Source organism: Falco cherrug, chromosome 4 (genome assembly GCF_023634085.1).
Source record: "Falco cherrug isolate bFalChe1 chromosome 4, bFalChe1.pri, whole genome shotgun sequence".
Lineage (NCBI taxonomy): Eukaryota > Metazoa > Chordata > Aves > Falconiformes > Falconidae > Falco > Falco cherrug.
The window spans coordinates 3,038,347-3,055,066 of record NC_073700.1 but is presented as its reverse complement, the minus strand read 5'-3'; the positions used below and the strand labels follow the sequence as shown (position 1 = coordinate 3,055,066).

The following is a 16,720-nucleotide window of genomic DNA, read 5'->3' as shown; positions in this document are numbered from 1 at the left end:
TTTGGCTTTAAGTACTGCTTCCAGGGAATTACAAAAACTAGAAAAATCCAAAGACTGTAAGTGTTTCCATTTATGCAGCGATTAAGGTGTTCCTTGAAAAGTTAAAATTCTTGAGTAAACCCTAAAATGAAGAAAACCCAAACAGCTAAAATATTTTTGCACAAATTGAAAAACTCCTCTACCAGTTGGGAACAAGCTGGAACTTGCATGGGGCCCTGCACACACTGGCAAACATCTTAATTGTTCTGAGCAGACAAAGTCTGTTTAGTCATGTCTGCTGAAGAGGGGAGGATATTACAACACATCTGCGCAGCCTGTTTCCACATAGGTCAACCAGTTCTCCAGGCTCGTTTTTAAACCCCCTTCCTCCAGCCAGAGCACACGCATACGGACACCACTGCACAGGTTGGCCATACACCTGGCTAACGGACAAGTAATCTTTTAATAGAAGCTCACAAATAAGCAATCAGAGAAACAATCTCGGCGTCCTAGTAGGCATGCAGTGCCAACACACACTAATGTCTGGGAGGGATTTTGTAAGAGTCTAAGTATGCCTCAGTGAAATTTCAAAACAAGCACATTCAAAGTGTCAGTGCCCACTGAGGATAGCAATAATATATTTAAAACACACAGGGAACCACAGCATGGCAAATAGGACAGGCAGCAGCTGAAACTGGTCAATGAATTCACATTGCTTTTTCATTTATAAAAGGATGTGGCAGGTAAGAGGACAGATACTCTAGTAAATTTTTTCAGTCCATATTCCAGAAGAGCCAAAAGCTATTCACCTACAGAACATGTTGCATGAGAGACAGAGATATTCAGAAACAGCACTAAGGTGGACCTCACGTAAACCAGATGTGCAAGAAGTAAGGGCAGTTTTGGGCTCTACAAAGACCCAAACATTGTTTTCCTGCTTTGGCAGTGTTACTTCAATTTTCAATGCACACGCTCTCTTTTAGCTGTATTGCATTATTGGAAGGAAGAGTTTTAAGATGTATCTATAGGCTGATTAGGAAACAACATGTGAAATGCCAGTTTGTGAAGAGAAGCTTCATGATGTGGGTCAATCTTGCTCCACAAGACTGTGCTAAGGTCCAGACAACCAGCAAAACATTAAACTAAACCATATACAAATTAGCATACAAATCTTACTGTGCTTGGCTCGCTCTGTCTCATTTAGGGCATGGTATGGCTCACAGAACCCAAAGGTATATTGATTCTGTTCCGTACAGAGAAGGGCCAGTGTGGAACCATGAGGAAATGTTTTATTTGTATGGAAAAAAACCTCCTTTCAGCTTAATTTTGCATTCTGGAGAATTTTCAGCCTTGCAGGTGATAAAGACAGCATCGAGTGGCAGCTTAAATTATTTATACATACTTAAACAAAATCTGAACTAATACATACAAATAAATTTAGTAAATAGTTTAAATTATTTTAAATTCCAACCTTTCAGAACAGAAAATTATGCCTAGGCTTTATGTCTCATTAGATAACTGAGTAGGATTTGGTCTTCACAAGTCAAAAAATTTATAAGACCAGGTTCAACAAAAGGAATTATGTATCTCCACTGATGTCTCCAAGCTGCAGTCAAGTTTTAATCTGGGGCAGCGATAACATCAGTGACATTAGCTTAGAAACAACTCTGTCTGCTTTATTTAAAGCAGCCAATCAAAAAGGGATTTATCTCTAGACTAGCACTCTTCCTACTCCAATATAAAATGAAATTCATATCGAGACCAAGTACACAGCTGGGCAGACACATTGCATTATTTCATTATGGGGATTTTTTTTTTAATTATAGCATTGCTGCTAACAAGAAGTAGTGAAAAAAACAACAAATCACTCAAAAGGCAGAACAAGTTCCAAGTTATTCCAGTTATAAAAGTTCACGCACAAAGATTAGAAGTACCATAAAAACTTGCGGAAAATTATGCAGTGAGTCAAGGTTTATTAAAAGACAATGGGGAATGGAATAATTACTGCATTTTTTCATGCTTGTAAACTGGACTTAAAAAACATTAGATGAGTGGGACAATGTAGCAAAGGTGATACAGTTATGTTCCTTGACTTATATAGCATGGCATGCTTGTATTACTAAAGGCAACCGCTGTTACTTTGAGAAAATGGTGGTGTCACCTTGATTCATAAACCACACCAAAAAGGCAGACTAGATGCATCTCAAAAAAGGGCAGCAGCTAAATGGATGAAATCAAGCAGCAATGAGACCGAAGAATAAATGTATTTAGGCTGTCTGATTATTGGTGATGGCTCTATGAAAAATGAGTTAAAGGAGATTTATGAGAAGTGTTTCATAGAAACCGAGATGAAAAAAGTATTAACTGGGGTTCTAATATCACTACAGACTGGAAGCATAAAAGAAAGGTGCCAGAAAGCTGACAGCAGTGGTAGTGAGAGTTCAAAAGAAGAGAGATAACAAGTAAAATGATTTTTAAGACAAGCCGAAAGTTAGGTCACAAGAAGCATGGATGGGGAGACATCAAAAAGCTTAGGGTGAATAACAATATAAAGGACAAATAGGTGCTAGAATAAAAGAATTCCTTCAGAAGAAACACAGGTAAAACAATGGACAAAGCAGACACGGTCTGCAGAGGCAGTGCTGTATGGGACTTAATAAAAGAGAAAACCCCGGACATGAAAAGGTATCAGTGACACATATGCCCTGATAGAAAGCAGGCTTCAGTATTGACGCTACATTTGCCTGAAGATTATTTTTTTTTTCCTTTGGAAGTGTCAAAGCAACAATCCAGACTAACCTGTTTAAGAAATATGGAATAAAATTATTTTTGAAGTTTAAGAACCAGATTACACAATATAGGTGTCTCCTGACAGCTCTGATCATAACAAACCATTTTTGTTTTTTAAGGATCGATGGCAACGAGCTAGTTACCATCAAACAGCCTGGAACTCAGCTGACTCAGTATGGACAGACCAAGAGTTGTCATTATGATAAATAATGCTTCAGAGCTGGTTACTGAAGTCATATTCCCAAGGGCTGTACAATGGGAATTCCAGCCTCCCTCTGAACCCAGTCCTTTAAAATTGCTTTGTCTGTTTTGGCCCTAGGCTGCATATTAGAAATGATAAAAGTAGTTCTTTCATACTCAAAGCAAGACAGTTCGATTGCCAGTGTCAACATGACAAAGTGCTTATGGCTATAGGAGGCGGGGGGAGCAAAACTGGGGGGCGCACGGTATGTGCGATGGGGAAAGCTCTGTAGCTAACTCCAGGCAAGTAAGAACATAATTTCTCTCTCCAGTGGAAGCCCAGACTTATCCCACCGTATTTTTTACCCTCTCTATGTTGACTAGACTTAGAATTGTTGCTCTGGCAGCAATTACAGATCAAATTCATTATAATTATTCCTCCAACATAAAGATGAAGAAATGTCCCTGGAAACAATTCTATGTTCTTTGATATACATTCAATGCTTATTTAATCAGTCTTTTCTTTTTTCATAAACAGTGAAAAGAAACAACCAACAAAGAAATAAAAGACGACAATTTCTTGAGACAAAACCAAAACGCTACGCTTTATGCTGGCCTACACATATAAAGCAAGGAGATTTTTTTCTCCCACAAAGTTAGAGTCAACAGATGTTCAGTTTCAGAAGCAGAATACTGGTTTTTGACAGCATATAAATTTGAAATGGGGACAGACAGACCTGCAAGCCCGACAGACTGTAGAGGCTTATCACAGTACCTAAGAGCATCCAAATTACACCCGAATAAGACTTAATATAATATAATAATATAATATAATATAATAAACTCATGACAAAGATGCACATAACTGTTCACCAAAAGCCAGAACAGAAAGTCTAAACAGTAACTTCATCTTGAAGATTTATTCCACTGCCTCAGAATTTGTAATTTGTCTGTAATTGGAGACATTGTTCAGATCTGTAGAGAGCATGCTTCAGCAATTTGCAAAATTCAAAGGGAGTTCACAATACTGCAACGTCAATTTGAATTTTTAAGAGTTTTGGCTCATGCCGTCATTAATTTTTTTATGAACAGAAAATGCTCAAACAAATACAGTCAAAATATACTCAAGAAAAATCCACATAACACTGATTTTAAAATTAGATACTTTATATTTATATGATGTGCATACACTTATGGAACATGGCAAAAATGTTCTGACATAGTACAACGCCTGAAACAAGGCTGTGAATGCAAAACCAGTAAGTGAGCTTGATGAGCCCCTTAAGATATTACATAGCATGCAGTAATCTTAAATTTTCTTTAGTTTATGTACAGTAAGCTTTCACATACTTTATTTATAAACTCTTATTTGGCAATTTCAATTACTTTATTTCCTAGTGCTTCTCCTTTTTTGGACAACTGTTTCTTCACACATTTTGCCCCAAGGCAAATCAGCTGTCTTCCCAGCTGAATGAAATTCCCTTCTCTAGCTCCAAGAAAAAAACATTCTGTTTTGTTGGTTTGTTTAACCAGAGAGAAGCTAGCCTTCAAAAAGCAGAAACCCTTACCTATAACCTGGGTCTTCGGATGCTAAGAACATTCTCCCCACAAATACCTGTATATTCCCACTTAGAAATGCATAAAACCAAGCTTGTCTACCACCGGTTATTGAGTCTGTCTTAACTATCTTTACTAACATTAGCCGTTCTCCTAAACATCGTGTAATAAAAAGAGGTAATTACTGGAGCTAAGTTCTGTTACACAAATAGCTTTCAATTAACCATACCAGGGTTTCTGGGGGGAAAAAAAAACCAACCAAAACAAACCCAAAACAACAAAAACACCAAACAAACCCACAACCACACACACACCCCCAAATAACCCCAAAACCAACAACAAAAAAAGCAAAACCAAAACACCACCCCAGGGATGTTCTTACATCTTGACTACCGCTGATGACAGTAAGATGTTGCCATCAGTAAGCTGAGACACAGTAGCTAACTTGGAGTGTTTAAATTCGTTAGTACCTCGTAAAGTTAAACGGCAGGCTCAGCCTCATGTTACATGTCACTGCAAATATTGGACGGTCTTCAAAAGACACTGTCCTACTCCCCTCTTCTGCACTGCATCTAGCAATCACATAACTACGCGTGAACTGTCAGCAGAAAGTAAAATCATTAAAATTGGCGTTATATGTAACTAATTTTCTTCAGTGCTCATTGGTATTAAAGAGCTATGTTATAGTAGTGCCCCAGGACTCCTGTCATGATGTCATCCTTTGCGAAGACATTTTCAAGCTCACCAGGACTCTGTTCCTTGGGTTCAGGCTGCAGTCTAAGCCCTGTGCGCTGCCTACGGATGGAACCAGTGCCCTGACAAAGCCTCCCCCGTACTGGCTGTCCTTTTGGCTACCCACCTTCCTGCAAACAAAATCTTTTGGCCTATTCATTGATACACCTCTACATTCGGAGTATTTTGAGTAGAGTACCAACCAATAAAGCGTCAGCTATCTGTGATCATCTCATCAAGTCATGATTCTTATATGGTTAATTTCTTACAGATACCATATATTAACCAAGTTGTGAACAGTAGCATGAAGAAGCAAGAATGATGATCTTCTAAAGCAGAGCAACTGAAAAAAACCCAGGTACACGGCTTGGCGTAATGCAGGAAAATTATGTTTACACTAGAAAATTGTAAATGGCTATAGCTGCCATCACCTACTCAGAAGAGGAAGCGAGACACAGGAGGGGATAGGAGATGTGGAGAATCTGGAAGGAGGAAGTTAATAAAGAGCTCTACTTACGCAGGGTTTTTTCATCCAAAATTCTCCAGAAAATTTATTACAGCCAATAGTCTTAAGGCAAATGAAAAGCACCCAAAGCTGTCTGGAATACGATAAGCGTCAAAGTACAAACAACAAAACAGTTTTCATAAAATCATCCATCTCTTTCCATCAAATCAAACCATCTCTGAGCTCACATCCCTCATTTAGGCCTGACCACTTACTTCTCTCCAATCATGATAAATTTAAACTCCGGCTGCAGCTTGGGTGAGATGTAGACTTTGGCAGAGCAATCAGCCCAACGCGCTCTCTCCTTGCTCACTCTTGCCTACTGATGCGGATTAGCAGGCTCTTAGGGATGGCCAATGTAACCGTTCACGGATTTGCAGTGTGAAATGACTTAGGAAAGTGACCTACCTTTGAAGAACAATCAGAATCTAAAACCAGTTCCCAACAGAAAAAAAAAAAAGGGAAATGGTAATGACTGGATGACAGTGAAGCCAAGGTGAAACTATTCAGTGTCAAAGTAAGTGATTCAGCTTCAGCCACCTTAAATTTTGCATGCAAATGTTCTATGTCAAAAGATTCCTTTGCTTTTCCAGCTATGTCAGTAAACCCAATACAAGATACTACCTTCTCTACAGACCTTGCTCTGCTTATTCCTTAGGCTGCCACTGCTATATGATCACTACCTAACAGTTCCACATCTCAAACTCAAGACTGAGAATCAACACAATTCAAAAAGATAGAAGCAATCAATAATTTGGACAACCAGAACACACCGAAGGAGTTTGCTAGTTGAATGCAAGCTGCTAGTACTTCATGGCTTAACAATATGCCCAGTGAGAGACAACGTCTAGCATGAGGCCGCCATCCCCAAGCCAACAACTACGCGCCCTCAGCGCTGATGTGAATGAAGAAGACTCGCTTACCCAGCTGCCACTGCCCTTCAGGTCCTTACTTCTGTCTTTCAAACAATCACGCATGACCCTCCTGTTTATCAGATAAAATCAGAATGTGTCTTTTTGTGACTAGATCTTAATTCTCTTTGAAGTTAACTGGAATTTTGGCATTTATTTAAACGATGAAGGATCAGATCCCAAAGTGTTTGTTCAGCAGTTTTGGAAGAATGCCAGTCTTAATAAAATCAATTGAAACACATTTTAAAGACATAGCCAATCAAAATATTTTCAGACTCATAGACTCATCTCAGTATTTGGCATAACTTTTTGGCTGAAATGCACCTTGGTAGAGGTAATACAGCGCTGCAACATGTTCTACAGATTTCATTATACAATATTCTTGTTAATGCAAGCATTTGAATCAGAAGCTTGTAAAGACTTAGCAGTACTGAGATACTATTCACATCTTCTCTCATCTTCACTAATGGAATAATGTCTTTGATAAATCTGGCACATCAAGATTTTAATCCTACTGTTGGAAGAAGTTCATGAACTTACCAAGGTTTTCCCCTTGAGAAAAGAATCCTTTTCAAGATAAGCAACAATATTTAGTTTTCAAAAATTAATTCTAGTGCTTCAATGAAAAACAAGGTAAAAAAAAAAAATGTCAAGGGTATTATTATCACTACTTTCCAAAAGTACTAAGTAATAACTAAAGTGGAAAATAGGACTTTTTTTCCACCGTGGCTTGTTATCCCCGTGTTCTTATATTTTCAGTACACAATATACTACGATAATTTGCTACTTTCAGTTTCTTAGAATTACAGACAGAATTAGAAGTCAAGGTGTAAGGATACCTGAAGGCTTCCAGGAAGAAGAGAAAAGGTAGCAACCATTGCTTATACATATACAATCTGATGCATTTGCAGGGTGCATAGGTGAAGAGATTAACTGAAAGCAGAATCTTAGTGCAACCATTTCATAGTTCTGAGAAATCTTGCATGGACATGTTTTTAAAAGATTAATAAAATCCAGCATTCCTTGTAATCTTGTTTATATTTTGTGGTATTATTTACATGCATGAAGTCTCCTGAATTTCAATTTCTACAGTCTTTTGAAAGCTGAAAGTATACTATAAATACCCATTTCCACATCTTGCTGTCTCCATTACAGGCACAAAGACAAGCACAAATTCTCTACTCTTAATATTTAATTAAACTTCAAATCTCCTTACCATTATGACAAGGCTTTTTATTTGAGAACTAAGCAAAACCAATTTTTTCCTTAAAATGCTAGATTAAAATCAAGTTGTCAGAGGTATAAACTGCTCTGAAAATAAAGTAAAAAAAAAAAAAAAAGAAGAAAAAAAAAAAAGGACTTACATTTGTAAACTGATGGTTAGCAAGAAATCAGTGAATAATATTCGACATTCTGAAAAGCTACAGGGATGGCTCTGTTAATAAGGAATTGCTAACTTAAAATAACAACTGTGTTTATCCCGTCTAAGAATACTTAGACTTAACTTGGTTAACAGCCAGTCACACAGCAACAACCACCAAATATTCTATGTTGAGATATCAACAATATAGGTATGTTACATTTCTATATAATTTTGAAACATATTTTTGTGTCTACTTCTAACAATGCTAAATACATGAATATTTTAATTGGTTGTAAAATTTGCATATATATTATAAAAAACATAACGCTGTTTTTGTGGGGAGCAAAAGAACTCTGGTTTTAATTACTGTATCACAATTAAATTACCTAATGTACATAAGTTCTGCAAAGTCTTGGAAACAATAGTGGGTGGTGTTTCCTGGAATAGGGCAATATGTCTTATGACTGGGAAGGAACACACACCACCTCATTTTAATGTTAAGTTGCACAGTTCAATCCACACAGGCAAGAACTAAGAACAGGAAACAGAGGGACTTCTTGTCAGGGTAACTATTCAGAGAATGGAAAAGTTAATTTAGTAGCCCAAGGCAGATAGTTAAGAGTAGCTGAAGTCAATTATATTTGTTTCTACAAAATACTGTATCTATTGCTAGGTTAAGCAAGAGCACAGAAAACATAAATAACTGATTTTAACACTGGTTTTATGATTTACATATTTCAAGAGTACACAATGCAATACTGCAAGACATTGTGAAAGTCAGTTTGGAAAATTAAGACTCTTTCACTATTTTACTTGATTACAAAAAAGTTACAGTACTTAAATTGATGTAGGCATATGTACTGCATTTAGATACACAACCCGGTTATCAAATACAAGCCTGCCAAATAAACTGAAAGCCATTTCATACTGAGACACAAAAAACTAATGTGCTAGAACACATTATCTGTGCTTTTCTTTTACTCTTTTGTATATGATTTAAAAACCTACAGCTTAAACAAGACCTGCTACAGTTTACAACTAATTGTATTTTTTAAAGCTTCATTCTCAGTTAATTTAGAAAAACTAAGCTAATCAATATTCTATTATCAGCAGGCAGAGCTAGAACAGTTTTCATTTACTTATGTTGTGAGACTCAAAAATGTTCCCAAATCATTCATAAATTTGATTGTTCAACACTGCATAGGATCATACTAAACTTTCAAATAATGCTGTACATTAATCACTTTGAAGATAAATGTAAATTGTCACATTTTCAATCAGTACACCAACTAGTACCATTAATTCAAAAGTTAATTCATTAGAACAGACCACTTTCAAAACAGAAGTGTGTGTTATAAACTCCTGAAGTTTTTACTGCAGCTGTAGACATTACATTACAAACTTTTTATCAGTTTCTCAACACAGTCTAATAATTATTTGTTTTAAAGTGTATGAATTCCCTTGCACATAATTTGTATGAAAAACAGGTTATATAGATCACAATGGAGCTCACGAAATGATGCAACTACTGAGCTCACCAAACTGCTATCATTCAGTCAAGATACTCTCCTTGCTCCGTCTTAAAAATCGCAGAAGTTGAGGTGGTTTTCAAACTGATCAAGGGAGGCTTGAACCTCATTACTCCATATGTAAGTCAATAGCAAAACTCCCTTTTGCTTCCTTGTAAAATTTTTCAACTTGTTCAAGACTGGTTTTGTATGTTTATTACTAAACATGCTTTCAACATAGTTTAGACTTGTTCAACACAGTTATAAGCTACATTGCGTCTAAAGGCAGAAAGTAACCTGTGAACATGGCCTCTAAATCCAACAATAATGTGGCCTAGCACAATTATTTTTAAGGTAAATTGTTGCAAAACCTAGGTTTATGGTACATAGTTATTAACTTAAATAAAAATTGATGACAAGTGTGAGAAGAAGGGTTATGGTCAGCTCTGCTTCCAAAAATTTAGGCACTGGGCAGTCCGACCATGCCCAAACATGTATTGGACTGAGGCTTAATATATTCTATTAAAGAGTAAATGCAAGAATTATAAAAATTCCTGGTCTCTTCCTAGCAGTAGAAACCACTAGAATTGGGACCATAAATTACTTCACCAGAGAGGAAGACAGAGATGGGAACAACATTGCTCAGTAGGATTTTTATTTATTTATTTATTTTTATGTTTGGAACAGCAATTATTTTCCAAAACTGCTTGTCTCGGTAAAACAGAAACAGCAGCTTTGCTACACGTGAAAAGTGTCTGTCAGACCACAGATAGCTCTAATAATTATCAAGCTGAAGTTTAGCAAAAAGTAAGTTGGGGTTTTTCTGCATGTGTCAACACAATCCCCAATTTCAAGAGTATTCATGAATAATTGATGCAGGTGACAATACTTGTCTTCTAACATAATGACCTGTATTTAAAAACAAGCAAGTTAGAAAGTTTCTGAATGTTTAGCCATCTGCAAAATTAGGTCTTGTTTCTACTGCAGCAAAATCATTTACCTTTCCCTGCCATCAACTCCATTCAAAACCATGATTTAAAGTTTTCAGATTATTTTTGTAAGAATAGTATTAAAAAAATCAATAAGCAATATAATCAAGGGCAACTCGTATTTCTGCTAACTAAAAAGTACGCCTAAATGCTTAAGCTCAATATCGAGATTTTGGTGTAGTTCAAGTCTTGTGATTAAAACTTTCAGAAGTGCAAGCTTAGTAAAATACAAGAACTGAGCACAATGAGGGATTTATGCCTGGTATGTGTTTGTCTCCAAGAATTACTATACTTTTGCTTAGAATTATAGAAAAAATTAAGTTAGGGACACCTGGAGGTCATTTACTGTGACCCCCACACCAAGCAGGGTCAAGACAAGCAGGCTCAGGCCTTGCCCAGTTAAAATCTGAGGATCTCCAAGAACAAAGATCCCTCAACCTCTTCCTGTCCCTGGTCCAGTATCTGACCACCCTCAGGATAAAAAGACAACCAAAAAACCACCAACAAAAACCTGCTCAAAAAACCCACTGAAAAAGCACACAGTCTTTTTTCTTGCACCAAATCAGAACCTCCCATGCTCCAGCTGTGCTGTCCCCATGTGCTTTCTGGAACAATCCGGCTCCGTTTTCCCTGTGCACTGCCCCAGGGTCCTTGAAGAGAGCAAGAAGCTGTTAACACACACACCACCATCCCCCCCCCCCCAAAGGAAGAGCACTGCTGTCAGGCAGGCAGACCTGCTGGAGCAGCAGAGCAGGCAGAACTGGCTCTCCTCCAGTCAATCCCACACAGCTCCCAGGCTCCTGAGCAGTCTATTGGCATCTGTGAAATAACAGAATCTCTCTTAGGGTCTCATTTACTCAAGTATCACTAAAACAATTTGCATGCAGCTGTAAAGGGAATGCACGTCATTTTAAAGTATCTCCTCAGCCCCGGACCACTGTCACCGTCTTTGCTCTCCAATGAACTATTCCCACTTACAAAGAACCGGTGGCAAGCTCTGCAACTCCTTTTGACACATCAAGAAACAAATCAAGGCTAAAAGCATGAACATTTACCCCTTGCATATAAATACCCAGATGTTAGCTGTAACACCACGCACCCCGGGGAGGCCTGTCAGTTGTCTACTTGACTACTGTGAAATTAAATACTGTATGTGTAAACTAACAGTAAATAACTAATGACTTTGTGTCCTCCTGTTTAAATTCACCCTTTTGCTTCCCCACATTTGACACTGTTGCATGCTTAGAAAGACAGAAATATTGTGTTGCAAGTGCAGCACCCCCTAACAGGTTTGGGGGTTTATTTAAAAAAAAAAACATTAAAACAGACACAAGTGTGAAAATGTGGAATGTGATCACTTTTAAAACCAAACCTATTCATCAGGATTCTACGGCAAGTTCTCTCAGAATGAAGAGCTCTCTGCACTGGTAATTTAAAGTAAAAATCTTGCCACTTCACCACATTCCTGTTGAACAGACCACAGTCAAGACTATTGCTCTGTAAAATTACAGATGTTTACAGCTAAAGGTTTTTTTTCTTCACAACAGCAGAATAATTTTTGTTCAGCTCCACTCAAAGGAAGCCTGTATCACTTAAAATCAGAGCTGTTTTGCAAAGTGTCCCTTTTCTTTAAGTTAACCTTGATCTTAATTAGAAACCAGGTTTCAATACCTGTTCAAAGATGTGACTTCCCTATAAACAACACCATAGTGAACACTATAGTAAATGAAACAATGGACAGGTGTAATCTTACATTTTGACTAGGAGGAGAAATGCAGTCAAAACAAAGAGTTAAGAGTTTGTTTTATTTAGTTAAGACTAACAATTTCAAACAAGGGAAGACACACTCTCAATTTAAGATTATTTTCCTCCAAGCAGGAAAACAACAGTATCTTTAAGGCCAAATGACATTTGATGGATTGTTTTGCTCCAAATATTAAAATATCCAACACATGTATCAGGAATATCCCTGAAAAGACAACCTGCACACAGTAAAGACCTATTCCCTGATTGCTAAATAACTTTATATTTAAGACAACTAAAACAAAGACAGCATGAAAGCATAAATACTTCCAAAATCCAGCAATTACTGAGCCTTTTCAAAGAAGTTTTTATCTCTTAATTTTCAAAACACCACATACAACAGAGGTTTGAGTTTCCATGTGCAAATATATTCTAATATACTAGACTTTGGTCAGCATCTTATATAATTCCAAGGTTTGTATTTGCACGCAGCCAGAGAAGTATCTCTGCAGCTGTCTGGATGCAAAATAAAAACCACCTCTCCAACAAAGAATTCCATTTTTATACCACGTTCACAAGGACCATACTACCCCTGCTACAATTCTGATTCACAAGCAATTAGCTAATTAACTAAAAAGCCAAAACAAACCAGAACAAGCCTTGATCACGTCCTGGCCATCTAGCATTGCACACCTAGAAACACATGGCGGAAAAGAAAGCGGAGGAGGGAGGGAAGCATTAGCTTTAAAATTCGCTTGGATGCCGACCCAACACCATGGCTTCTCTGGGAACACCACCCAGAAACATCTATGAACATTTTTCATAACTTAACGGCAAGTCTTGCAAATAAGTTTACTTTCCAGTTGTATGCCCTTACATGGTTCATTTTTTTAAATTGCTTTCTTATGACTCTTATGCACCCGTGAAAACGAAGACAAGCAAGCGCTACTGTTTCGTCGGAGAGCTCGAAGACATCTGTGAAGGCAAGCCAAATCCCTCCTCTTTTCTCTCTTATTCAAGTATTTGATGAATAATAACATCAGCACTCAGAAAATGCTAAGTCCCTTATATCAACCAACCACTCAGAGGGCAAGATAACCTGCTGCTTTCAGGCTTAGTTTATTTGCCTAACATTTCTAAAGACTCAGAATACATTGTTTAAATCATGATACAATGCTCTACAAACATGAGGCTCTATCAGTTTGGCTGAAGTATTAACAACAAACTCTCCCTTCAAATAACAGGAGCCCTACACATTAGCATAGTTTAGGAGCTAAGTGCATAGAAAAGCCACTGTCCCAATTTGTACTTAGTGTTATTTTTAACCCACAGTTCAAAATATCTGAAGATGACCATTTTAATACATTGGAATGAAATTTGACTGTTGAACAGAGAAAAATAGATTTAAGCCACTTCCAATACAACTTTTGTATTTTTGATCTTTTAAATCCCTTCCTTAGCAACAAAACCCAACAAAACATAAATACAAAGTTAATTTATTACCTACATCTTCATTGCCTAAGTTTCTTCTTTTCTCTGTCAGCTAAACGTGACAGAGTTCCAGAAGAAACATTATTAGTCAGTGGCCTAAAGGAGAAGGGGCAATACAGGGGTCCCATTTGCTGAAGGTGTAATTGTTTTTATTTATTTTCCCTCTCTCTGTGAAGAGGGGAATGTGAGAACACCATGAAACCAATTACACTTGAGACATGATAACTGATGAAGTGCCAAGAATAAGACAATGTAATCAGGAATCAAATTTTGTCATACCTGTGTACTTGTTTGTTAAGACAGAATTTATCTTATTTTCCCAAGAGAAGCTACTGAGGATAGATGGGAAAAGTCTCCTACACCATCAAGAGCTTTCAAGAAGTGAATATGTGAGTTTCTGTCAAAATCCAATTACATTAATTATAAACTAATTTATAATCCAAAGTTGTTGACTGGCACTGAGTAACTTTAAGGATTTAAGATCTCAGAGATGATCACTGCATGTGAGAATTCTGAGAGATATTGAGAAATACGCCAGAGGCTTCGCTTCTCAAATTAATCCTTCATCTCCCAGAATACACAATAGTACTGTAAGCATTATATAAATACTTCAGATGTAATCTATTCTAATTCCCTTCCCATTTCAACAGAGAAAATCATATGGTGCTGTATTTTGTAAAGATATGAAAAAAAAAATTGTATAGTTTTAAATTATTGAAAACACAGCCCTTAAAATGGGACAGTGACCTCACAGTAACTACACTAACTGTAACTTAATGACATAAAAGAGGAATACCACTAAATACTGTTAAATTCTAATTTAAACATTGGAATTTTAATACAAATACCTAAATTAAATAGAAATAACAGGAACAGGGAAACCCGTCTGCACTATCGAAAGAACTGCAGGAATAAATTAGCATTACAGTTAGAGCCACGAAAAGACTGTGCCTAAAAACCTGCCTTTATTATCAATGCACCACAATAGTAAAGCTTGAATGAACACTCTTCAGATAGCCCCTCAGCAATTCCTTCTAAGAGAAAAGGGCTTGTGGTAAAAGGCTTTGTGCAAAAGACCCTCCAAAACAACACAATATTTGCATAGGAGTGACCTGAACATAATTTGATTAGCAACAAGATCCCATACGTTAGTATGAAAACATTCCTGCTATTTGCTAAAATTATAGATTGACATACAGATTTCAGAACTAAAATGAACCAAAGTATTATTTAATTCACCATGAATTTTTGTTATGTTATTGTCAGAATGTAACTGCCCATGTCAAATGAAGTATGTATGCATTTATAATCAGGCACAGAAACAGGGCGATGATGCAAATTAACTCATTGGAATAATACATCTCTTTTTGCTGGACTATAGAAATAAATTGTAAAAGAACGCATGCCCAGCTAAGAATACGCAGTTTCGATGTCAAGACATTTTTTGTTTGGTAACTGAAACTATCACAGAGGAAATAAAAATCTACATTCAGTTTTGCTTCACTTTTTTTTTTTTAAACAAGGTTTTGCTTTATTTCTTGCCTTCCCCTTTCCCCCGTGCCATTAGCACGTTATGTGCTTGACAACTTGAGTGTCTTAAGTTATTCTGTGAAAGCAGTCAGGCAAATACATGACAAAAATATCTTCAACTGTATCCTCAAGTTATAATAGTTGGGGGAAAATAAAAATAGTTGATTTCAGCGTTGCAACAGTGCAGCAGTATCCTTGGAAACCATAGTGCAGCATCAAAGAACACTCCACATGACAGCAAAGAATCAGATAAAAAACATGCACACAGGCCGAAGAGGTAAGAGCTGTAGTTCATTTTTTCACTTCAAATTGCCCTGCGATTATGTCATAACAGATCTACTATAATTAAGACTATAATAAATTAAATATATACAATTACCTCTAGCTTTATATATATAAAAATATAATAAATAAAAAAATATTAAAACTGTAAGAACACAGTTTTGGTATATGCTATATTAAAATCACTTGTAATGCAAAAATCCACTCACAGACATGGCACTGAGAATATTGATGTAGCCTTAATGAAAGTTAGCACAGAAGAGCAAGGCAGCTGCATTTAAACCAATGGCAAGTTATCATACTGCCAGTCAACAGTACATCATTACATCCATACCTACCATAACATCCTTTCCCTGAGAAAGTTGCTGGGTGTCAGATACATACTCTGAGTCACTTATGATTTGATTCAGTTTGTACTCAAAATAATCACAAATTTTCAGCGTGGGGTCAAATTCTTAATGAGGTTCAAAAAGATTAAAGAGCCCAGTCTTCAATCACACTAGGTCAACTATGTAAGACAAGGAAAATATTTTATTTTTCAAATCATAATCTACTGAAGAAAAGCTGAGAAGTATAAAAAGACATATATACTAAGAGCACAACAACCCACCAGCAAGGCAAATGCAAATGATGAAATAAATCACCTTGTAGAAAATAATCTTCAAGGAAAAGCAAAGGCACTGATTTAAACCATTTCTGTTTGCTTTATTGCCTACAAGTAGTTCCTATGTAATAATCTTTACACACATAAACCGAGAAAAAATGAAAGCGAACTAAATTTAATTTTTTATATAATTCACAAAATTACAAAAATTGGTAACATAAAATACATGTTAATATTATTAAATATTCTAACTGGTTAAACATATCAAGATGTGATGGCTGAGCTTTAGTGCCTTCCTGTTAACCTCCCTGTTAGCCAGGAGTGATTATGTATGACTAGAATATTTGGAAAAATTCAGCATAACACTGTAAGATGCCTCACCTGTTTCTAACGTCTTCATCTCACCCTGGGAATTACCGTTTTCCATTTCATTCCCAACTGTGTTGTCTGTTAGTCAAAATTTAAAAACTGAAAGCGTTACGAAAGGAATTTTCCCAACCTGTGCTGAGGTAGACTGTCACTCCAATTTAATTGATACCTACCCATTTTAAACAGC

At 36.7% G+C, this 16,720-nt stretch overlaps 1 protein-coding gene across 6 annotated transcripts in view; it reads right to left on the bottom strand.

Annotated features, from left to right (window-relative positions):
- ATG7 (autophagy related 7) overlaps positions 1-16,720 on the bottom strand; it is a 122,574-nt gene that overhangs the window by 26,288 nt on the left and 79,566 nt on the right. The window contains exon 19 of one of the 6 annotated variants that reach the window (XM_027812928.2): positions 6,667-6,727. The exons of the other annotated variants lie outside the window; for them this stretch is intronic. Coding sequence (XP_027668729.2) covers positions 6,713-6,727 — 15 coding nt within the window. The 3' untranslated portion in view covers positions 6,667-6,712. The remainder of the gene's footprint in view (positions 1-6,666; positions 6,728-16,720) is intronic. 6 annotated transcript variants of the gene reach the window in all.